The 24665-nt window shown below is 36.9% G+C and overlaps 1 protein-coding gene across 2 annotated transcripts in view; it reads left to right on the plus strand.

The window, feature by feature from the left end:
• TNPO1 (transportin 1) overlaps positions 1-24665 on the plus strand; it is a 75153-nt gene that overhangs the window by 43221 nt on the left and 7267 nt on the right. Inside the window, exons 8-23 of one of the 2 annotated variants that reach the window (XM_063319691.1) lie at positions 3204-3285; positions 4020-4142; positions 7836-7954; positions 10392-10452; positions 11056-11224; positions 12105-12257; positions 13416-13641; positions 15855-16026; positions 17322-17408; positions 18166-18273; positions 18480-18638; positions 18737-18824; positions 19987-20085; positions 20299-20394; positions 23323-23398; positions 24197-24296. In XM_063319691.1, coding sequence (XP_063175761.1) covers positions 3204-3285; positions 4020-4142; positions 7836-7954; positions 10392-10452; positions 11056-11224; positions 12105-12257; positions 13416-13641; positions 15855-16026; positions 17322-17408; positions 18166-18273; positions 18480-18638; positions 18737-18824; positions 19987-20085; positions 20299-20394; positions 23323-23398; positions 24197-24296 — 1918 coding nt within the window. Of the gene's footprint in view, positions 1-3203; positions 3286-4019; positions 4143-7835; positions 7955-10391; positions 10453-11055; positions 11225-12104; positions 12258-13415; positions 13642-15854; positions 16027-17321; positions 17409-18165; positions 18274-18479; positions 18639-18736; positions 18825-19986; positions 20086-20298; positions 20395-23322; positions 23399-23478; positions 23552-24196; positions 24297-24665 lie in introns of those variants that run through there. The other variant, XM_063319692.1, reaches the window with a different exon arrangement.

Raw genomic sequence — 24665 nt, forward strand, 5'->3', positions numbered from 1 at the left:
TCCGTCACCATGACTCCTGCCTCATTCAGCAGTGGGCCTACAACTTCTCTGGTCTTCCTTTTGCTTCCAATATACTTGTAGAAGCTCTTTTTGTTGTGCTTGATGTCCCTAGCCAGGTCTAATTCCAAGGCGGCCTTGGCTTTCCTTGTTTCATCCCTGCACGCTCTGGTGGCATTCTTGTAATCCTCCCAAGGGGTCAGTCCCTTCTTCCACTTATTATAAACTTCCTTCTTCCACTTGAGCTTTTTCTGAAGCTCCCTGCTCAACCATGCAGGTCTCCTGCGTCCCTTGGCCGATTTCTTTCTCTTAGGGATGCACCGATCCTGAGCTTGGAGGAAGTGGTCTTTGAATATCAACCAGCTTTCTTGAGCCCCTTTGCCTTCCAGAGCCCTAGCCCACGGGATCTCTCCAAGCAGTTTCTTGAAGAGGTCAAAGTTAGCCCTCCTGAAATCCAAGGTTGTAATTTTACTTCTTGTTGTTGTTTTGTGGATAGTACCCATGATCCTGAACTCAATCATTTCATGATCACTACAACCTAGGGTGCCCCCAACCTTAATGTCCTCCACCAATCCCTCTGTGTTTGTCAGTACCAGGTCTAGAAGTGCTCCTCTCCTTGTTGGCTCCTGTACCACCTGTGTCAAAAAGTTGTCGTCAATGCACTGGAGGAGCCTCCTGGACTGTGCATGCCTGGCTGTGTGGTCTTCCCAGCAGATATCGGGGTGATTGAAGTCCCCCATGAGAACCAGGGCCTGCGCTTGCGAGGCTACCTTCAGTTGTCTGTAGAAAGCCTCATCAGTCTCCCCATCCTGATCAGGTGGCCTGTAATAAACACCCACAACAGTGTCCCTCATATTTGCCTGTCCCTTAATCCTCACCCATAAGCTCTCAACCCGCTCTTCATCCGCCCCTAGTGAGAGCTCGATGCATTCCAAATGCTCTCTCACATAGAGTGCAATTCCACCACCTCGCCTCGCTGGTCTGTCTTTCCTGAAAAGGACATAGCCATCCATGACAGCATTCCAGTCATGCGAGTTGTCCCACCACGTCTCAGTAATTGCAATGAGATCATGGCCCCGCAACCGCACACAGACCTCCAGCTCTTCCTGCTTATTCCCCATGCTGCGTGCATTGGTGTATAAGCATTTCAGAGAGGGAGTTGTGTGTGTAGTTTTGACCCTTGAGATGTGGTGTGCCTTCTGGCTTTCAGAAATACTGGCACACTGGCCCACGAGCGCTGAGCAACTACACCCTGGCACCTCACCAGCAAGCCCAGTACCATCCCCACCCCCCTTCAGATCTAGTTTAAAGCCCTCTCAATGAGCCCCGATAACTCTAATTACAAAGAACAGTAGCTTTTACCCTGAAATGAGCCAACTGTGTCCCCCTGCCACAAAGAAGGCCAATGGTATCCTGGGCCAGAGCATTCCAAGCTGGTTAAGGGGGGTGATCCTTCCCCTCATCTTTCAGGTTAGGCCCCACCTGGAGTACTGCGTCTAGTTCTGAGCTGTCCAGTGCAAAAGAGACACAGACATACTGGAGAAGAGCCTATTAAAGGGCCATGAAGATGATGGAGGGACTGGAGCATCTGTCCCATGATGAAAGGCTGAGAGAGCTGGGACTGGGGGAGCTCATCAATGTGTGTAAATACCTGAAGGGAGGGGGCAAAAAAGATACGGCCAGGCTCTTTCCAGTGGTGCACAGTGGCAGAACCAGAGGCAATGGGGACAAACTGAAACACAGAAGCTTCCCTCTGAACATCAGGAAACACTTTTTTACTGTGAGAGTGACCAAGCACTAGTACAGGTTGCCCACAGAGGTGGTGGAGTCTCCATCCCTGGAGATCTTCAAAAGCTGTCTGGACATGGTCCTGAGTAACCAGCCTATGTGGCCCCACGAGCAGAGGGGTTGGACCAGATGACCTCAAGAGGTGCCTTCCGACCTCAACCATTCTGTCATTCTCGGTGATTTTAGGAAAAGTGGTTTTTAACTCCTGTTTGAAAATTGTATTGAAAGATTCTAGAACTTGGAGATGGCAATTCTTTATTGACAACAGTAGTAGATGGTGACGACTAAGGGGAAATGTATAACCTGGAATAATTTGTGATGGGTTTCAAATAAGATTTAGATACTCACCTAAAATAGATGCACACTAAGAAAAATACATAACAAAGTCTGAACTTGCTCATATGGAAAGACAAACTTAATACTTCTCTGAAGCTGGGAGATGGAGAAATAAATGCTTTTTTTCCTTACCACATTATAGTCTTTCACTTTTTTCCTATGCTGCGATGTTTGTGGCTTTGAGATTGTTAAACCAGTTTCAAGTTTAAAGCAGCCCACCTGCTGACCCACTGCCTGATTTCAGTACGTTGTGCGGAATTATGAAAACTATCTGAAAACTAACTGTCAGTAAAATACTTCATATTTAATTTGTCAAGAGACAACTTTTGAACAACGTTTTATGAGACAGGGTTTCAGGAAATGTCTGAACAGAATAGAGGTCTGGAGTTACATTAGTAAAAATACTTTAATGGATCTTCAAAGGCTTTTACATGTAGTTTGGCCTTGTGCCTTTACTTACAGAATTTGACTTTTGTGTCTCTGGGAATGAAAAAGACCTTTCAGTAATGGCTTTGCATGACATGGAATAGAAGAACCAATGCTTTACTTTTTACTATGTTTCTACCGCAAGTGTTTTAGTATATGTCCTACAAGAGCGTGTTTCTTCCAAGCTACAGCTATGTTATTGACATATATTGTTCTCACTAAATACTAGAAATATTATGAAGGCAGTTAGATACTTAAGAACTAAAAAGGGGATGCTAAAATTTTGCCATGTTGACTTGTATGGAATTGTTAATATCTGAGGAGATCAGTAATTGTAATATACTCAAAAAAGAACATCCTTACATACTGTTTGGAACAAATATGCCAGGTGTAGTCATCCTGCTCTGGTTTTTATTCATTGAATGCTTTATTTTTAAATATTTATTAGATATATCAGAGTATAAGGTGGTACTTAAAACGTGGCATAATAATTTTGTTTGGTGATACTGTAGATATGCAGATTTGTTCCTTCTTGCCCCTAGAAGATGTTTGGACAATGTAATTTGCTTCCTAATGTTTTTGATGCCTACATACAATTTAGAAAATGTTTTTAACTCATGAAAAATAAGTATTTATTTTAACTGTTCCATTTGTAGATCTCATGCTGTTGCATGCGTCAATCAATTTATCATCAGCAGAACTCAAGCTCTTATGTTGCACATAGACTCTTTTATTGAGGTGGGTGTGCATTCTCGGTTGGAGATTTAAGTCAAATTATATATCTGATTTATCAAGAGTTTTGAATTATGTTTTGCAGCCACTTCTACACCCAAACTCCCCATGTCTGGTTGCCCGTTCTTAGCTTTAGTCCCCAGGGATTGAAGTCCATTCTGTATGCTTGTGCTCAGAGTTGATTAGTCTAAGCATTCTCCAAGGCCAAAAAGTAGTATTTTGAATGATGCTTCCTCTACATAAGTAGGGGAAACTCTTGTTGCATAAAGGTGTATAAGTAAAGGCAGCAGTCTGTCACTTTCCAGTGATGGGAAGTGCAGTAACAAGGATCATCATGCCACTGAGTCTGTCTGGGTCTCTCTGAATACTGCTACTGAACATGGATTAGAAGGGTGGTATTTTGGGTTGCTGCTGTTATATACTGATGAAGTTTTGTAGCTTCAGAACTTCATTTATGTTTAGGGAAAAAAAATAATCCAGGAAATACTGTTCTTGTGCCAGTGCTAATATTAGGCAGTGTTTTTGTTATGTGTACAATACACATCGAGAGTCTGAAGATTCATTTGCTAAACCATATGTCTTTAAGAAATAAAACGGTATTCTGAGGTGTGGGGTGGGAGAGTACAGAAGTACATAATTGCATACTTTGGTTTCCCAGTTATGTCAATTTAAATACAAGTTGAACTAGATGAACTCAGGCTTTTCAACTAACACTACTTTCTGATACTACTTTCCAACAGAATCTTTTTGCACTGGCTGGTGATGAGGAACCTGAAGTACGCAAAAATGTGTGCCGTGCTCTGGTAATGTTGCTGGAAGTTCGAATGGATCGCCTGCTTCCTCATATGATTAGTATAGTTGAGGTGAGTCTCATTTCCCAGATTGCATGCTGAAAAACCTGCTTGCAGTTGCGGAAATAATAACAAATAAAAAGCATTCATGAGAACAGATATGTTACTCTTGCACTTGCCTACTTTTCATTTTCCTTCAAGACTGAAATTGCAAAACTTACTTCTTAGCTAATTGCCAACTTGGCATTGTGTTTGACAGGCAAAGGCAATGCATATGGCAGTGGTTTATTCTTCATTAAGTTAATTGATTCTGAAATGGCTGGCATCACCTGTACTGCAGAGCAGCCAAGCATTGCTTTGACCCCAATTGAGAAGATCATGTTAAAAGTCTAGTGCTAGTTTTGATACTGTTACAGTTTACGCATTGAAGCTGTCATTTTTTTCAGATGTGTTGACCATAACAATGATAAGGCATGTTATTTTATATAGCTGAGATGCTTTTTGAGCTACTAACGATGTTGCTTCCCGTGGCATTCCGTTGTAGAGGTTAATGTCATTTGATGACAGTTCCTTTGCCGTTCTAGATTAGTGCAGACTTGTCTACCAGAGGACCATTCAGCTCTGTTTTTTTGTCTGCTCAACTGCTTGGGCTGTGAGTAATTTCCATGTTTCTGGGAAATACTGACAGCTTCTAAGTAGCATTTACATATGCCACTTGCCAGACTGGAAATATAGCCAAGATCATAATGTTTCTCATGCAGATTTCTTGTGGACAAGTGAGTCACAACCCAGTGTCAAATTCCATAAAGACTATGTCCAGACAAAACAAAGAAGGTGTTAAGTTTTTTTTGCTCCCAAACACAGGCATTAGAGATAGGTAAAACTGAGGTGACTCTTGACAGCCTTGACCTGCTATCTAGTCTTCCTATATGTTGTCTGGAATTCCATGACACCAGCCTTGGCAGACACGTTCTCATACAACACAGGACAAGCAAGAATTGTTACTACTTGGATGTGGGATTTTCTTTGATTGGTTGGTTGGGAGAGACTTTTTTGAGACAGAGTGAAATTTTGGAGGTTATATTGTCAAGAAGCGCTAACTTCTCTGGCTTTTCACCCTCCTAAGTTTAGTAAGGAACTTCAGCACTATGTAGGCAGAAATGATGTCACCAACCAGAAAAAGATTTGAGATGGTATTCTCATTGTATCTGGTATTCTTCTGTTGGGAAAACTATTACTAGGCTTCCTCTCTACAAAAGGCAGTAGTAGTGATTTTCTCTTCTGTACCAGAAAGTTTAGATGACCTTTTTTTTCCAGTTTTGGGACTACTGTTACTGATTTCCCAAGTTAATAGAGTCATAGAATCATAGAATTGTTAGGGTTGGAAGGGACCTTAAAGATCATCTAGTTCCAACCCCCCTGCCATGGGCAGGGACATCTCCCACTAGATCAGGTTGCTCAGAGCCCCATCCAGTCTGGCCTTAAAAACTTCCAGGGATGGGGCTTCCACCACCTCTCCGGGCAACCTGTTCCAGTGCCTCACCACCCTCATGGTGAAGAACTTCTATACATACTGGTATATACAAATGTAATATCTGAGAACTGACTGTTGTTCAGCATTGAAATGAGTCAGGTTTTGCACCTTTGAGGCTTTAATGCCTCCAAGCTGAATGCTGCTGCTGACGGCTGTTCCAAGTGAAGAAAGTCTTAAGAGAGAAACTCATACCTGTATGATGTTCTTTATGCTTATGGAGAATCACTTTTAAAGTAGTTAATATTAATGATCCAGTAGTGATTATAAGAAGGTCGTGGTGGGCATCATGCTTTTGAAGCAGACAGGTTTAAACTTTCTTGCCAAATCCCTGTAGCATACAGGAATGGCTGAGTTTGGATTTCATTGGGGTTTTTGAGCATTCACTTCCAGGTGAGCAGAAGCAGATGTTTTTTCCTTTTTTTTTTTTTTTATCTGAGAACTTGATAACAGGATATATTGGGAGCAGACCAACCTTTCATTCCAACTATTAGATTGCATTTGTATGCTTACAGAGCATATTTGTCCAAGCACATGACTCCTAAGACCTTTCTCAGTAAAAATCATGAGTTTTGCATCCTGTTGCTTTCTTCAGATAAAGACTTGTCTGTTCCTGCTCAAAGGATGCGTTCTTCTTAATGCTTTGTGTATCCCACTATTCTTTTCTTCATGGTTTGACTTAACAAGACTAACAAAAAATTACAGAGTACACAAAACTGTACTGACTAATCTTCCTATGCTATTTTGTAAGTTATTATGACAAAGCAACTATTTGCATTGCCTAAAGTCAGTATAACTTTATAGTTTATCATTGAAAGTACTTATTAAAATTTGGCATGATAATATTAAAACAAACAAACAAAAAACCTTCAAATACCGTTCCCACATTTTGCTTTATTACTAGGGCCACTGTTCTTGCTATGATTTCCGGGCTGCATATATGGCTATCTTACACCACTGAATATGTAGGCTTTTCAGTCTACTGCTATCTAACTTCATGGAGCATATAGTATAATACTTACAGAAGATACTTGAAGAGGAAATGACAGTGTGAGGACCAACTTTGAACAGATTACTTTTGTCATTCTGGTTTTGTCTTCCTGACAAATAACAAATCCACAACAAAACAGTGGATTTTCAAACCCTCTGGGCAAAAGTGCCTAATCTCTTAATTTAAGATGCATTAAGGAAGATTTACTTGCAATGATTAGGACATTTTTCAACTTTTCCAAGCTGCAATCTGTTGAAATTTCAGAATAGAGCAGTATTTCTGTTACTGCAAGGTCTTAATCGCAATACTGAACCTTTAGGAAAAGCTTGCAAGTTAGTGCAATTCTGTAGGAAGGGGTGCCATTCATGGCAAGTCTTGCATCCCTGAAATGCATAAGGATAATAAAGGTCCCTCTACTCTATTTAATTTTGAGAATAAATTGGTATTCTGAAGCAACTGAAGAGGGATTTCTTTTGCTATAAATCCACATATGAGGAAAGGTAGCTGCATGGACTTTGATGAGGTTTTCTAAAATGAATGGAAGAACCAACTGCTTCAGAAATAAAAGCTGTCATGGAAAAAATGCAGAAATTACTATTTTGGAAGTTGCAAGAGTCTTCCCTAAATTGTTACCGCGGTTGTGTACAAGAAACTAATGTAGCAGTAGGCTTTTTGTTTATGTCGGTATTTCATTCTTTTTTGGTTGAAGGAGGATTAAATTTCAATAGGAAGCTTAAAGAATTGATACTGAATCTTCTTTTTTTTTTTTTTTACCCTATTATGGGTTCTACTCAATTACATCCTGTCAGGTAATCAAGATTTGGAAGGAAAGCTTTTTTATGTTACTGGAAATAAAAAGTATTTCATCTTATTAAGAGTATAGTTGTAACTTTTTATTCAAAAGTTCAAAGGGGGAATAAAAAATAATAAAAAAAAATCTATTCACAGGAAACTTCTTTTTATTATCTTGGGTTTCTGCAGTTTCTTGGTAATAATGTTCTCACTTAAGCAATGAAGAAATTTAGAATCAGAGTCATCTGGCATTAAGAATACAGTCTTTTAGCTTATTCTCACAATACCCCGAAGTAGTCTTTTATGTCTGTTTCTTGGTCTTGCCCCAACGAAACAAAAATGCTATGGTAGTATAGTCTGGTTTTGCAAACACCCTTTGCAATGTCAGTAGCTTTTTCTGGACACTTAAAACTTCTATCTTACAAAAGTAATTTATTTTTATATTGTGTAGTACATGCTTCAAAGGACCCAGGACCATGACGAAAATGTGGCCTTGGAGGCTTGTGAGTTTTGGCTGACTTTGGCTGAACAGCCAATTTGTAAAGATGTATTATGTCGTCATCTTACTAAGTAAGTATTAAGAATTACACCTCCTATTTACTTTAAAATAGTCAACTTTAAACTTCAGTTGAGTTGTTCCTGGTTACTCTTATAGAAACTGTATCTAGCTTGCAGTATGCTTAGGAGAATTTTCCTGTAGTTAATTCTTGTGCATAGTAGAAATGGCTGTAGCACAGAGCTTATTGAAAAGAATTCTGAGGATTTCTGGCCCAGTGACCTCCAGAAGCAACCTAAACTGTGTCCCTGTGGTGGTTTACCTCAAGCTTAATAGGCTGTTAAGCTTCACATGAATGCAAATATGTGTTAACATGCACTTAAGCGCAAACAAACATTTCCACATGGCGTAACCTATAATATGTGGTGTACCATGAATATGTTATATTGACTACTGCTGATGTAAGCATCTCTGTGCAATGCTTCTATGTGCATAGTCATGCAAAGGGTTCCCTGTTTTATAAAGAACATAATGAAACATCGTAACATCACTTGGATTTAGGAATCAATTTTATAATCAATTGCTATTGCAATTTAGAGTTGAAGAAAGCATATACAATGTGTTCCTTCATACTTCTGCAGCCTAATAGTAGTTTAAGTTTCAAAAACTATTTTTGATGTGTTTCAAAAAGTTATCCTGTGCATCAAAGTGTAGATCTTTGATTGAATGGGAATGAATATTGGTGTTTGAGAAGTAAACATCTGCGTGTCTGCAACAGTGCTTGTAACATTTTTTCCAGAGTAATCTGAAGTCTTTTGCAATACAAAATGAATTCTTCAGTGTTCCCAGCAAATGAGTACTCTTTATTTTTATATATACATATGGAAGTTTTTTGAAATTACTGGGGCAGTTCTCTCAAGATTTGAGTGGACAAACAGAATCACAGACAGAAGAGATTAATTTTTCTCAGCATTACAAGTGTGAAGCAATTAACAAAAAAATCAGCAAAATTTCAGTTTTCGTAAACAATTAGAAAGCAGAGAATTGAGATTAAAACACCTACTGTAGCACTGGAGGAATAGGAGTTGAAAAAAGGAGAACCAATGTTATGAGAAATAATTTTTAAGTTTTAAAATGTTTTTACTTAATTGCTAGTCTTGTAGCTCAATGGGCAAAAGAATGATAGCACAATTATTGAGTCTACCCACCTGCTTCCCAACACACATAACAGTAGTTATTAACTGCTAGTTAATAACTATTTTGGCCTACATGAACATTGACACTGCAACATCGTATTTTTATTTTTTTTTAAAAAAAGCTTTAAAGTGTCTAGAAAAAAACAAAACAAAACAAAAAGAGTAACATTACATTTCTCTCGTGATCTCTCAGTGTCATGTTTGTTGAAAGCAACTTATTTGTTGGTGAGTCCTGTTTGATTAGGGAACTATTTAGGTTTTTCAATATTTGATTAAAATCTTAAAATTATATTATATTAAATTAAGAGTGGGACAAGGTATTCTAAAGACCTGTTCGTGAAGTATTTAACTTCTTGTTCCATTTCGCTTTCTTATAAAATACATAGCTCCTGCATACTTCATGAAGTATGCTGCAGAAATGCCAATGAATTGGTGATAATGTATATGCTTACTGTTTCTTCATTGAAAGTTCAGAAGGTAATGTGCCATTGCAATGTGTGAATGTTACTGCTGGCCTGGTACCTTCAAAAACTATACTCCTCAGCTGCAGAATATAGAGAAATTGAGTCTGTCACTGGTGCTGGATCAGTACGTGGTCGTTATTTGCTTGATTTGGCTTATAATACCTATTTTTATCGAATTTTTTTTTTGTGGAGAATGTGGTTTTATGTGAAGTATTGGACTTTTCTACCTTGGTACATTTTGTAGCTATACATCTGTACAGTTGGAGTCCCACAGCAATAACCATCTTAATAACTAAATAAATCCTGATACAGGTTATTTGAGATCTCTGCAAAGTTGGGGACTTGTCGTATTGAAGTAATCACAAAAGGATAGGACGGCTTAATGTAGTTAGGCTCCCATCTTTAAGAGTGGTGAGGTAGAGTCTTCAGCCACAAATAAAGTGACAAGTACTATTGGTGAGAGCCAACTTATTTATGATGTGCATTATAAGAGTTTGAATTTTAACTGAAAACCTTTAGACTTAATTTCTGAAAGGTGCTTCAGAATAAATTCATCATATGGAAGAATATATGGGTTTTTTTAAAGTTTAAAACTCAGTTGTGCCATCTGGCTACCTCTAGTTAAAATTTTGTAATTTGAAATTAACTCTTTTTCCAATTACAAAGTACTGATGAACCTTATGACATGGAGCATGGCTTAGTTACTTGCTTTTGTTATGAGGCTCAGGGTTTGTGGGGCTTTTTGGGATGAGGGGGTGAGGCTTACAACCAAAATTATGGCCTAGGTAACTGAAAACTGGCTTGCATTTTTTTTTGGTGTTATTTTGACATGTATCAATATTTCGTTGTAGGCTGATACCTGTGCTGGTAAATGGTATGAAATATTCAGAGATCGATATTATTCTTTTGAAGGTGAGCATCAATTTCATTTACTCTGTAAGAATATCTGGTTAGCTTCTGACCTATGAATCAGAATGATTCTGATCAGAATGGTATGCTGTTCCAAATAGTAAATGCAACTGCTGCCGTGTCTGTTGGAAGATGATCTGTGCGTTTTCCTGCTTTTCCCCCTTCCCCTGTCACCCAACTTGAGTGTAGCTGGTATACTATTACCCATGAACTGCTGCAACAATGCAGCCTAAAAAAATGTTCAGAATTAATTCTAATGCCTTCTAGATTTGAATACATGGCGTTTTCTATCACTACGTTTTAGAATATGTGTGTGTACCAAAATTTCTCTGTCACTTCTTTCTATTTCATTCCTATCAAGAGTAATTTCTTAACAAAAAGGATACTTGGTGCATAACTTAACTCTCTTGCTTCTATTTTTTTGTCACTTTTTTTGGTAAATGCATCAGCAGAATGCAGAAACAATGTTTTTTTTAATTAGCTGGGCAGCACAAGTGAGATGTGAATCTCTTATCTGCTTATAAAATCTTGAACTAAAACTACATTCTTAACTTCCTTGAGCAATATAATTGGTCTGGTTTATCTGACAAAACATTTTGATGACAGGGGGATGTTGAAGAAGACGAAGCTATTCCAGATAGTGAACAGGACATAAGACCTCGTTTTCATCGTTCGCGGACAGTGGCTCAGCAACATGAGGAAGATGGTATTGAAGATGATGACGATGATGACGATGAACTTGATGATGATGATGCTATTTCTGACTGGAATTTAAGTATGTCAAAGTAATGTGTTAAATGTTTTAAAATAGAGCTACTTGCATAATACAAGAACCACAGTAAAAAGAGGACTTTCTGTATAGGAATACGGAGGCTTTGCTTTTGAATACAAAAAGAACTATCCGCTGACATAATTTGTGGATGAGGTAGAGCTGGGGGAGAGGGGGAGGAGTCTCTCAGATGACACTTTAACTGTGTAACTGTATTGGCAAAAGCTACCCATCCATAAGTTTATTTCTTATTTTGAATATGGTAGATCGAGCTACAAACATTAACTGTCTGCAATTCAACAGAACTTTTGGACTTACTTAAAAAATTATTTTTATTATCTTGTAGAATTAAAATTCTATCACCTCTTTATTTTCAGTTTAAAAAATAAAAAGCTGTTACACATTGGTGGCTGGTGGCAGCTTAATAATTCTGTTCAGTGTCTAGAGTTGGATGACTTTGCCTTTTTACTTTGAGACATGGATCATGTTTGAGCATTTTCTTTTGAATTAAATGCTAGTATTTTTAGGCCATTTCTCCTTAGTTTCTCTGATATGTTACCTTCCATCTTCCTTAGTGTTATGCCAATCTGAAATCTTCTAGTGTATATAAGTTGTAATTTAATGGTATGGTTCCTGTCAGTGAGTGTTTTAATATCCCCGATGTGTAAGTCCTTTCAGTGGCTTTAAGTGATGCAAAACTGTCTTTCTAAGAGCTGTGGCATTGCACTGGAGCACAGTGGATCACCATGTATTGTAATGAAATGGAAGTATCTTTCCTCCCAATGCCCTGAGACTCCTGGCAGCTCAAAGTTAAAATGAAGATTATATTGTCTAACTACAGCTACTTGTATAATAAGCAGAGATTAACACTGTTAATTCCCCTTAGGAAAATGTTCTGCTGCTGCTCTGGATGTCCTAGCCAATGTATTTCGTGATGAACTTCTGCCACACATCTTGCCCCTTTTGAAGGAATTGCTCTTCCATCCCGAGTGGGTAGTTAAAGAATCTGGTATCCTTGTTCTTGGAGCAATTGCTGAAGGTAAGGCAACAGTGCATATCAGGTTGCTGAATTTTTGATTGTTCTGAAGCAGCTCTGTGATTCCTTCTAGGTGAATTTACTTATGCAAAGTAATATATATCCTTAGCTGTTTTACTTTCGGTGATTGATGTCTACATCTACTGATTGGTGACTGCAGTTATTTATTTTTTCATTTTCAAATCTATGCATCTTTGGGATACTAAATAGCTTAGATAACTTCTCTTATTCCTCCCCTTCTTAACTCTGCAGCACATATTTATTGGTCTCTCATGAAGTACTACCTTGATTTCACAGAAGAGGAATATTTAATAAATTTGAGCTTTACATTTCATTCAAGCATTTTCAGAAACAGAGAAGACCACTCCGTCGACTTTTAGTGCCCCAAGCTGCTTTTTGTGGATAGTTCTCCAATTTAAATACGATGACTTCGTTTCCTTTGTAGTTACTCACAGTCTTGCTTGGCGTTTTGCCTGCATTTCCAGTATCTCTGTCCCTTTTGCAAGCTGAAGGAATACATTTGGGTCCATGTATGGATTATCTTTCTTTTCCCACAGTGCCTAGTTAACATACTTTTTTCTATGTTAGAAAAAGTTTTTGTTGCTTTTGATTTCAAGACAAGCAAGGTAAAGTTAGTACTTCTAGCAAATCTTGGTCTATTACTGCCTGTACTGATTTGAAGCATGTAGGTTTTATTGCTGGTTGTTATTTGTATGGTGTTAGGAGAAAACAAGAGGAAATTTAAATTTCTTAAGGAATCCTTTTTAACGATGTGATGATTTGTTGTCAAGACCAAGTCTTTCTCTGCTTGTTGTCTTGATTACTCTGAGTAGACCAACATAGGACCTCCAAGTTTTATAAACTCATTTTATTTGGATGTACTTGCCACACTCCATTTATTAAAGTGAAGTTTCTGGAGATTAGGGAAGCACTGAAGCAGAAATGTAGTTGAAATGAATGTAAGTTTAACTGGGGATTTTAATTATTGTTTATGTAAGGTTTCTTTTTAGGACTTAATATAAATTAGGTAGACTTGCACTGTATATTGTTAAAATGTATTCCTGCGTGATGGAGAATGAAAATACGTCTCTTCTAGGAAGCAGAACACGTAGAAACTTTTTGTTAATTCTGGTACTGCAATAGCTGTATTTTTCCTTCTAGGCTGCATGCAGGGTATGATTCCATATCTTCCTGAGCTGATCCCTCACCTTATTCAGTGCCTGTCTGACAAAAAGGCTCTCGTGCGCTCCATTACATGCTGGACTCTTAGTCGCTATGCACACTGGGTAGTTAGTCAACCCCCAGACACATACTTGAAGCCATTAATGACTGAGTTGCTAAAGCGTATCCTGGATAGCAACAAGAGAGTACAAGAAGCTGCCTGCAGGTAAGCCAAAGCTTAAGCAAAAAGCAGCATTCGTGACAATGCTTTTTCATGGGGAACTATTTTAATGCCTTTATCAATGAATGTATGATTCCATTTCTAGCTCTTCATGTATTTCTTTCTCTCTTAAATTGGAGTAGATGCATCTTCTTCTGAAGTAGTCACAAATTACTCCGAGTTGCAGTAACCTGAAAAAACTTAATTTGTATTTCTCTCTTCTAGTTTGTTTTCAGAGTATATGAGTCACCAAGCTAAATAACTTATTGTAGTAAAATAATTTATCTGTGACATCATATATTGAAAATATATGATGTTTCATTCACCAGAAATCTGGCTTTTTTTAATACGCCTGTGAACAAGGTCAGTACTGGTTGCAGTGGAAAACTGCCCTGTCATTGCATCACTGATGTAGTTTATATTTAGCTCAGGATTACCAAAACATTTGCGCTATGATTATTCCAAGGGATATTCTTTTTCTTGAAGGGAGATCCTGAGAGATAAGATTCCCTTGTCTGCTGACGTTTAAAAAAAAAAAACAAAACCGCAGCTCCATTAATGGACACACCACTAACAGATTGGGAATGGGCACACCTCTAGTGCAGGAACCTCATAAAATGAAGCTTTTACAAGTCAGTTTGTGTGGGGCGGGAGTGTATACAGCCGACTGCCAAGAAGGTTTCTTCATAAAGCAGAGTTAGATTCTGTTCATACTTTGCTTGTCCAAAACATGGTTGAAATGTGCTTGCAGTTGAACACAGCTGTGTTGCGGTTGTTAAATAACCTCATGTAGTGCTTATGAATGAGGTGCAATGGGCAGTGGAAACTGTAATAAGAGACAAAATAGAAATATTTTAAAAAGCAATGCACCTGATTTATTTTTTTTATTTGAAGTTCAATGTAATGTTTATAGCATGTTTTGAAATGCTTTCTTTAGAGCAGAGATTCATTAAAATTGCTGTTGCAGTGAAAAAAAAACTGTCTGGAAAACTCCACTTTAAGGAAAATGGAGAGCAGTTACAAGTCAAAACATGCTTCCCAGTTTTCTAAATTGCAAGAATATACAACGATCCTTCTTGGGGAAGAGCAAAAAGCTGCATCCCTACAGTGAATAGTTGCACAGATAGTTAATGTCTACCAAATTAAAAATTAGTCATAGGATACTGTGGTTTTATCACTAACTTCTGTGTCATAGCAGATGTTTTAACGTTCATTTCTTTACTATCGAGAAACTGCTCCTTCAGTTGGTGACACCCGAAAACATATTTTACTGAAACATGTTTTCCTGCCTACATTGTATGCCTTTCTGAAAGAAGACTTCATAATAATAAAATAAATAAAATAAGAATGCTAGCCACTTAGTGTTCACAGTTGCATTGTGTTAGGAAAAAGTAATTTCTGTATTTGGTAGCATGCTAGTAGAGAATTGTTCACCTCAAGCGGTGATGCATGCATTTTTAGTACAGGGACAAGCTAATAATAATCTTGTTGACACAAGCTAGGCCAGTAAATCTTCAATAGCTCATAATTTTTCCTTTCCTTAAGGTTTCTCTGAAGCAGCAAATCTCGGGGTGGGGAGGGTGTGTGTGTTTGGTTTGGGTGGGTTTTTTTAATGCTATCGTTCAAACACTTGACAGACAACCTGAAAAGTTTCCATGATGCTGTGGTGTGTGCTTTGATGAAGACTAGCCAGGATTCTTCATCCCCTGTCTTTGCTTTTAGTTTTACATTTCTTTCTGTATCTGTTTTTCTACGTAGTGAACTGCTGAGAGTACAGGGTGATGTTGGCACAATAGCACTAGGGCTTCTACGTGCAACTACAGCATACGTAAAGATAGTGGGCCATTTTTAACTTAAGTAAACAGCTTTTGTTATGATTTCTACCATTTCAGTTAGTGTATTGTAACTCATGTACAGTAATGCTTTTCTCAGCGGGGGCTTTCTGCATATACATCACAGGTTTCATGGCAATATTTTAAAACAAAATTTTAAAGTTTTGTTCATCACAGTGTAAGAGCTGAATTCTTACGTGTTCAATCAAAATAGGTTGAGATTATGTCAGTAATACCATTTTGAAAACATATCTTGGACATATCTTGAGGACTGAATACAGTTTTATGTTTAAATAGAAATGACTTGGCGGGGGCGGTGTGCTTTTTGGGGTCGTCTTGTTTTGTTTTTTCCAAGATACCAACTGACATGTTTTTTTTGTCCCTCAGTGCCTTTGCTACTCTAGAAGAGGAGGCTTGTACAGAGCTTGTTCCTTATCTTGCATATATACTTGACACTTTGGTCTTCGCATTTAGTAAATACCAGCATAAAAACCTGCTCATTCTTTATGATGCTATAGGTACTCTAGCAGATTCTGTAGGACATCATCTAAATAAACCTGTGAGTATACTTTATGTTCTCTAGAAGTGCTCATCATATTTGAAAAACTGGTTCAGTGGGTTTTTTTGTAGTGTTCTTTACATGTTATAATACAGAAATGCTGATATTTCTATGTAGGTTTTGATCATGCTGAATATTTTCAGGTGAAATACATAGACTGCATGTAACTTGCCCACTACGCAAATATTCTGTGTGTCTCTTTCCAATGTATTGGAGCACATAATCACTAGAAATTGTTTTATCAGAGAGTGAGACAGGCATTCATTTTATACGTGAAAACACAGAATCCTTTGGACAAAGCACAGACGACACCCAGGCAAATATACTGTTTGGGTTTTTTTGCTGTGTGTATATTAACTAATAGAATATGCATACATGTTCTGTGTGGGCATCTTCTTATGAAAGTTAATGAAATTTATTTCCTTTCTGTATAGTGCTTCACATGACATAGATACTCTAGAATGAAAAAAAGTTGAGTTGTTTCCATGGCATTTTATTTGCCATCCAGGACCCCACACCATCAAAGGACCTCTTTTTCAGTCTCTCTCTGGTCTGAGAGAGACCTGCTACCTTGACATTTGACAGTACCAGAAGGAAGCTAAATGGGAGCTCCTGGTGATGGTGGGACTTTCTTCAGTCGCTTATTTCGTATCTTTGGACATAGCATTAGCTGTGAGCACCTGTTGGCTCTTCAGATACCTTGTGGGAGCATCAGCACTATAGGGATGTGTTGCTCAATGTCCTTGTGGCTGTGCAGTGGCAGGGAAGATGAAACAGCTTTATACAGAAGGAGTAAGTGCATCCTTCTGGAGGGATAGGAGAATACTTTATTCATGCCCGGTTACTTGCTTGAGGAAGAAGTTTCCTCAAGTGAGGAAGTGAAGAATTGGGGCGATAGGTTCAACATCAGGGCAATGGGCAATGGTTTAGAAAAGCAGGTGGCAGATGCACAGTCAGATTTCATTGCTAGTGAGAACATTTTCCATAGACCCTGAGGCAGTCATTTAGATTTGTAACAACCCAAGCAGGTAGACTGAAACAAAACTTGAAGGAAAAGATTCACTCTGCAAAGGTACTTAATGTGCTTCAGCAAAAAATGTTAAGGCACAAATTGTAAATTCTAATACTAAACTGTTTCTATGTATTGCAACAATGACTGAATTACTGTACATCAGGGGGGTTTTGCTGAAAAAGTAGAATATTTATCAATTCTTAATATGTCAACTTTCTAGCTATGAAATAAAATAGTGTCTAGTGAAGTGTTTCAGCAGTTGATGGATTTTCCTCCTAAACAGGAATATATTCAGATGCTAATGCCTCCATTAATCCAGAAGTGGAACATGTTGAAGGATGAAGATAAAGATCTCTTCCCTTTATTAGAGGTAAATGTTAAAATATCAATATTTTTTTATCAACTTATTTTAGGAATTACACTTTCTACTAAAGATGCTCCTATTAGGATGTATGACTGTAAAAGCTGACAGTGTTAGGTATTTCCCATTATGGAGAAATTATTCTGACTGTAGTAAGAAAATTTTTTGACAGAGGGAATATCATTAGGTTTAGCGGGAATCTTTTAGATTTCTTTTTCTGCCATTCTGGAGTGGTTTCTTTGGGATTCTTTTAGAAAAAAAAAAATTCTATCCTACTTTTATTCTTGTCTTCTTTCTCCTTGCTCTCCCTTCATCTCTATTGTCAGGCAAGCTGAAGGTATGAACCAGACCATGTAGTCTGTTCTCTGTACTGTCCAAGAGTGAAGCAGGAAAGCACCTCTAGAAAAACTAGTTCTGTAACACTTCGGTAATGTTAGGGCTTGTCCATGGTCAAAATACTGAAGCTTAGTCTCAGTGCTGGCTGAACTATTGTAACTGGTTTTGTATGCACTTTCTTGATTTACCTCTAAGAAGATACTGCTGCTGCTGAGAAATTTTCTCAACTGGCATGCATAGGAGAGAGTAACAACTTGCTGATAGTTGCCTTGGTTCAGCTAATGGTACTGCCTTTCTAGGTTGTGTTTTCTTAATCAGTTACATGTGGGTGTACTTAAAGTGCTATTAATTTTCCCCTACCAAGTAAAAGGCATTTCAGAGATGTGTGGAAAGGTAGTGACTGTTTTCTCTCTTTCACTTCTAATTCCAGTGCCTGTCGTCAGTTGCTACTGCCTTGCAATCTGGCTTTCTTCCATACTGTGAACCTGTGTACCAGCGTTGTGTACATCTGGTGCAGAAGACCCTTGCACAAGCCATGGTATTTTTCTATTGCTATTTCGATGTTTTCAGAATATCTCCTTAAACCAATGTCTTAACTATGTAAAGTTATGGGTTTGCAGGGAGATTTGTAGTATAACCACTGATGAATATCTAAATGAAGCTGCAGTTCTGAAACTTTTCTTTTATGCATGCCCCTGAGAACATCTAATACTCATGTTGAAAATGTGTACTTATTTGTTGCAGTTGCATAATGCTCAGCCAGACCAATATGAAGCTCCGGATAAAGATTTCATGATTGTGGCTCTTGATTTACTCAGTGGTTTAGCTGAAGGACTTGGAGGCAACATTGAACAGCTAGTGGCTCGCAGCAATATCCTGACGTTAATGTACCAATGCATGCAGGTGAGATAAGTAACCTGTTTGATCCAAAGATTTTCTTTCTTAAGAGAATGAGAAATACTTCTAGAATTGTCTTTTTTTTTTTTTCTTCCTCTCTTCAGGATAAAATGCCCGAGGTACGGCAGAGTTCTTTTGCATTGTTAGGTGATCTGACAAAGGCGTGTTTTCAGCATGTTAAGCCTTGCATCGGTATGTTTCTTTCACATATTAAACAATTAACTTGTTTTACAAACCGGTAAGAGGCTCGTTTGGCCATTATTAAGCTCCCTATTGTGTGGGTTGCCTTTTCATAGTGTTGTAAGTTTTCATTTTCCTTTATCAGCAAGGGTCTCTAGTCTTTTGTCCTTCTAATTGTGTGTTTAAAAGATGTGTTCTTATTTTTGTAGACAATGCAAAAATTAATTTTTGTCCTTGATTTTTATAATGTAACAAGCTACCTGTTGTGCTGGAGTACAGCAAAACAGATGAACTTGGACTTCAATTAGAATAGGTGCTTGCTTTGGTAAATTCTTGAATTTGTAGTGCTTTTTTTTTGTTTTCTAGAATCTGTTGTTAAATAAATGTTATAGATATAAAAATATTTTATATTATTTTTATATTTATAAAATACATTGTATGTATGAATATATATATATAAAAATGTATCTATAAAAACAAAACAAAAAACTTGGCAATAGGGTACGTTTTGGTTTGGGTTTTTGCTTTGTTTTTAATTTCAGTAGGGAAATAGCATCAGTTACCCACTTCCATGATATTTGCTGTCTCTTCCCACAGATAGTATTGAGATACACTTAGCTTGCCAAATGAATGCTTGGATAGGCTTGGAATTTAAAATTTATTTGGCGGATATTATCATCTATCTTTGTGACTAGTTTTTTTGTTAAAATTTGATCAATGATGTGATTGCCTTCTAGGCTCCTTTTGTTTTTAAGCATAGCTGAATACATAGCTATCTGGGTGATTTAAGGATTGTTCAAATATATTATAAAACTGCAAGTACTTGTAGCTGCCTTTTTTTCTTCTCCTCTCTTCCCCTCTGTTCGCTGTGCTCCAGTGAGGGAAGGGGAGAAAAAGGATTCTAGAGTTATGTAAAGATAAAGCCTATTAGAAACATTTTAAAATCATAATTTGAAAAGATTTGCATTGATCTGCTTAGGTTCTAAAATCCAGGTTAATCTGATATATACCAGAAATATAGCTCTTGTTAATTCATGTGTAACACTCTTAAATAGGTTTACATAATTATTTTTTTAAAAAAAACTTCTTCCCACCCCGTTTCCCCCTGCTTTTACAGTAATGGGACAAGATGGTTTTATTGTGTGATGAGGTTTTAAAATGTTGTTCTTTGTAGCTGATTTCATGCCAATTTTGGGAACCAACCTAAACCCCGAATTCATTTCTGTGTGTAACAATGCCACCTGGGCAATTGGAGAAATCTCCATCCAAATGGGTAAGACATATTTTTTTTCTTTGAATTTCTGCACATTTAGCATGCTTGTTTGGGTGGTTTTGGGGGCTTTTTAGGATACTTTCATGTTAAAATTTAAATTAAATTTGAGATTCTTGTCCTTATTAGTATGTTCAATGTACCTGATGTATTTAGATTATGCATATTAATAATGGTCATTTTCTCTGAATCTTTTTTTTTTTTTGGCTGTTTCAGGTATAGAGATGCAGCCTTATATTCCAATGGTGTTGCACCAGCTTGTAGAAATAATTAACAGACCCAACACACCAAAGACGTTGTTAGAGAACACAGGTACCCAAAAATTGAACCATACATGGTGAAGGGTATTAGAGATTTTTAAAACAATTTAAAAAATTGCATAGGGGAACCACACCAGAACTGATTTTATTGTTATATATTTGGCTTTTATAAGCAAAAGCAACTCTGTTTTGCAGAAGCTCTTACAAGTCTCAGTCTTGCAGCAAACCACCTATCATATATCTAGATTCTTAAAGTTATTGCTTTCTTACTTTTATAACATTTATTATATCTATTTATCATCTGTTTGATTAAGTAATCTTCCAGTTTTATTTATGTATTGAATATGACAAATGTATGCAGTAACACTTAAAGACTTGGTTCACACTGATTTTAGTATATGCATGTCCTTACACATGTGTACTGTATATATATGTCTAGTGTTTGAAAAAAATGTAATTGGCATATAAAAAACAAATAATGAACTCTTTGAATTTATAAAACATGCACTTTTATTAGAGATAAACTTGTAATATTATGCACAAAAATCTAGATCTGTGATGGCAGTTTTACCACAACATAACTGAAATTACATATAACTTCGATTACCTGGTCACTTGATAATAAGTTACTGAAAAGAATTCTAATAATGGCATGCACGTTTTGTGTTATGGCCCACAGCTTTGCCTTCCAAATTGGGTGCAATCCCAAAATGCCTTACTGAATCGGAATTTCTGAGGCTTGTTTCTTTTGCATTTATAGAGGGCACGTTCTGGTATGAAGAGCACCTTCCATACTTTAATATGCAAAAATAGCAAAACTTTATTAATAGTTTGACAGGTTTCTAGTTTACTATTTTACTAACTGAAAATGTTTTTTCTTGTGTTCTTTTTCCTGTTTGAAAACTGTCTTATAAGAAAATAGTGGTTTGGTCATTACACCTGACATGATTGAAAATTATACAAATTCAGTGGTACAGTTGTATTTTTTTGAGCCAAGCAAGAGGTAAATTGGAGAGAGATTTTTCAATGCATATTTTCATGTGGTATTCTCTAAACTTTGAAGCTGCAGGTTCTCTGCTACTTTACCCCTACCCCTGTATAGTATGGAAGGTGAACTTGAAGGAAAAATGACCTAGTTGTCTGGCATATTATAGGTGCTACTTTTTGAAAATATAATTTTGTAGCAAATACCTACTTGTTCTGAAATACACTATGGAATAGTATAGCAATATAAATTTTCTTTCCCCCTGCCTCTGCCCTTACCCCCTGCCTCTGCACGGATGGATATGTAATACCTGTAACTGAGAGGCATCCAGTACTTAAATGTTTGCTTCCGTCACTGTTAGAGAATTTTTGGAAGCATCCAAACACTGACCTCTTTTTTTTTTTTTTTTTTTCCCCCCCCTCAATAATTACTTTAAATGTGGTTGCATAACTGCAAATAAATGTTGAGTGTGGTGTACTTATAATAAGTTTGTTGTGGGATATTGTGCTGCAGGCCACTAGTACATACAAGAATATTACTGTTTTCTGCTTTAGCTTGCTATGCAATGAGCTATGAAAATATTTCTCCTATAGTAACACGAGACCATCCTAAGTAAAAGTAATTGCATAGAAAATAACCAGTACATGCCAAAAAGTTGAGCTTTGAGAGAGATTACTATTCCTTGTCCAGACTGCAGATGACAGCATTTACAGATAAAACTGATAAAACAGACAAAAGTTTCAAATGAAAGTAGCCCTTCAAATGCAGTTTTCTAAGCTAGATCTGCCAAAAATTTTAAACACCGCATATTGAAATTGCGTAACATCAGGGCAAAACCAGTACATTACTAGTGCGCTGTAGACTTCATGGAATTAGTATGTTTCAAACTGCTAGTATATCCTACACCAAACTTTTATTGGAGAAAGCATCATCTGCTTTATTGCATGTTTCATGAAACTGTTCACAAATGCCTGTTAATTAGAGTGTTGCATAGTATGTCCCTTGAACATAGGTTTCCTTTCTCTGCTTCATATAAATCTGCTGGATTTTAGTAGTATTCATGTATTTTGCTTCAAGTAATCCTGGTACATTATTCCCCACCCTCTCCTTTTTCTAAAGATTAATCTTTTGTGAGTTGAGCAAACACCATTAAAACACATTTGCATGATATTTTCTTCAATCTGTCCCTCAGAACAAAGGACTGAACTACCTAATCATGTGATGAAGTAATTTTGCTTTTCCTGATCCTTATGCCTCCACATCAGAAGTCAGATTGCTATACGACTTCTATGAGGAAGGCTTTTGTAAACTGGAGAAATATTGTGATTAAATAATTTAATTTAAAGTGGTTGCTAACTCACAGCAACTGACTGTAGAAAATTAATTATCTATAAGATTTTGAAGAAGACAAATATTTGGTGCTCTTTGAGAAGTGTTTCATTTATTTAGCATTTTTAGATAGACCACAGTATTTTCCATGTAAAAGTATTTATAAATGTATTTTTATTGATAGAATAGATCTGTTAAAATCTCAAATTCTGTATATTGAAAAAAATAAAATGTTTAGAATACTTGGCAGTAAAACTGAAAATGGTTAATTCCTTTTATCAAGAGTACCCATCATAGTACATTTGAATAAAAATTCCAAAATACGTGGTAGGTAAATTTACTGTAAGAGATTAATCTGAAGAGGGCAGAATGACTGCTTGCATCAGAAGGCCTTTGGATTTTAAATTGTGTTTTTGGTGTTCTCTCATTTACTTCTTTAATTTTTCTTTTGCCCTGGAGAGTATACCATATATGTTGCTGCCTCTTATTTAGGGGGTGGTAATAAACAGCACTGGTGAAATCTTATGTTTATTATCATACACAGATTCTGTTGGTTTCTGTTTCTGAGTTATTTGTTGTTTTTTCTTTATTTTTTCTCCTCCCCCCTCATTTGCTCATGTCTTGGTTGGCGTTTGGTGGTGTATAACCGTGATTGCGTTACCTTAGCAATAACAATTGGTCGTCTTGGTTACGTTTGTCCTCAAGAGGTGGCCCCCATGCTACAGCAGTTTATAAGACCCTGGTGTGTATTATTCAATCTTTTTTTTTAATTCATTTTTCTTCACTCTCTTTCTTTCTTTCTTCTCTCTATCTCACTTTTAGATATATTTTCAGTTGGTTACAAAATCTCAATCCTTAATCATTGCCAACCATGTGACTAATCTTGTCCTATCAGGTTTGTGAGTTTTTAGTAGCACCGTCATGTATTCTTTATGTTGTGGCTAACGACTAATTTATGCATGGGATAAGATTGTCACATGCTTGCTGTGTTAAAGCTTGACTATGAAAGAGCATTTTAAAATCCACCAGAATGATAATACAATGCATGCATATACTGTAAAATTTAAACCGTGCATTACTTTCTTAAAATTTAGTCTGAGGCTTGAATTGCTGTAAGGAATATATGTTTATAGATCTGTTATGTATAAAATAGCTTGCTTGCTGCTGTAAAAGTTAAATAACTGTTCTGTAAGTGGTATCTGACATAATTCATACTGTGATAGTATTATATGTTCCGCTTCTAATAATGATAGTTTCTATAAATATTTCAGATACATGTTTCTCTTGTATTTAATGGAATACAGGTCACACTTTCTAACTGTATATAGTGCAATAGGAGAACAAGGTTCTGGAGATGATGCCTAGTGGGAATATATGCTAGTAAAGACTCTGTGCAACAAGTGTTTTTCTAAGCATTCAAAATAGTGTTTCAGATCATCTTATCAGTGTGACTTATTCCATCAAATACTGTCATCTAGTTCTGACTTGATTGAAGACAAAGTTAATAGAGTGAGCTAAGTTTTGCTCTCCGACTTGCTAGGTGCACCTCTCTGCGAAACATAAGAGACAATGAGGAAAAGGATTCAGCGTTCCGTGGGATATGTACCATGATCTCGGTCAACCCCAGCGGAGTAGTCCAAGTAAGATATATGAATAGATCTTAACTGCTTTTCTTAAGTGAAATTAAGGTGAAAGTCGTATATGGAGTATGAAAAAGTTTAGCTTGACATGCTTCCCTGTAGTACATGAAGTAGCTTTATTTTAAGGTCAGGGAGGCCAAAATGTTTATGTTGTGAATGATATGTATCATGATGCTTCAGCAATTATTACCTAGCAAAGGAAACGAGAACAGTATTGTTAAATTCAGTTTTTGTCTTTTAATTACAAAGAATATCTATATAATGAACTTTTACTAATATAACTATTTTGATACTTCTGTCAGGTTGTGGTCAGGATCTGTATGAAAATATAAGGCAAAAGTTGACATACTTAAACCTATTTTCCAGATG

The sequence above is a fragment of the Chroicocephalus ridibundus genome, chromosome Z (genome assembly GCF_963924245.1).
Source record: "Chroicocephalus ridibundus chromosome Z, bChrRid1.1, whole genome shotgun sequence".
Lineage (NCBI taxonomy): Eukaryota > Metazoa > Chordata > Aves > Charadriiformes > Laridae > Chroicocephalus > Chroicocephalus ridibundus.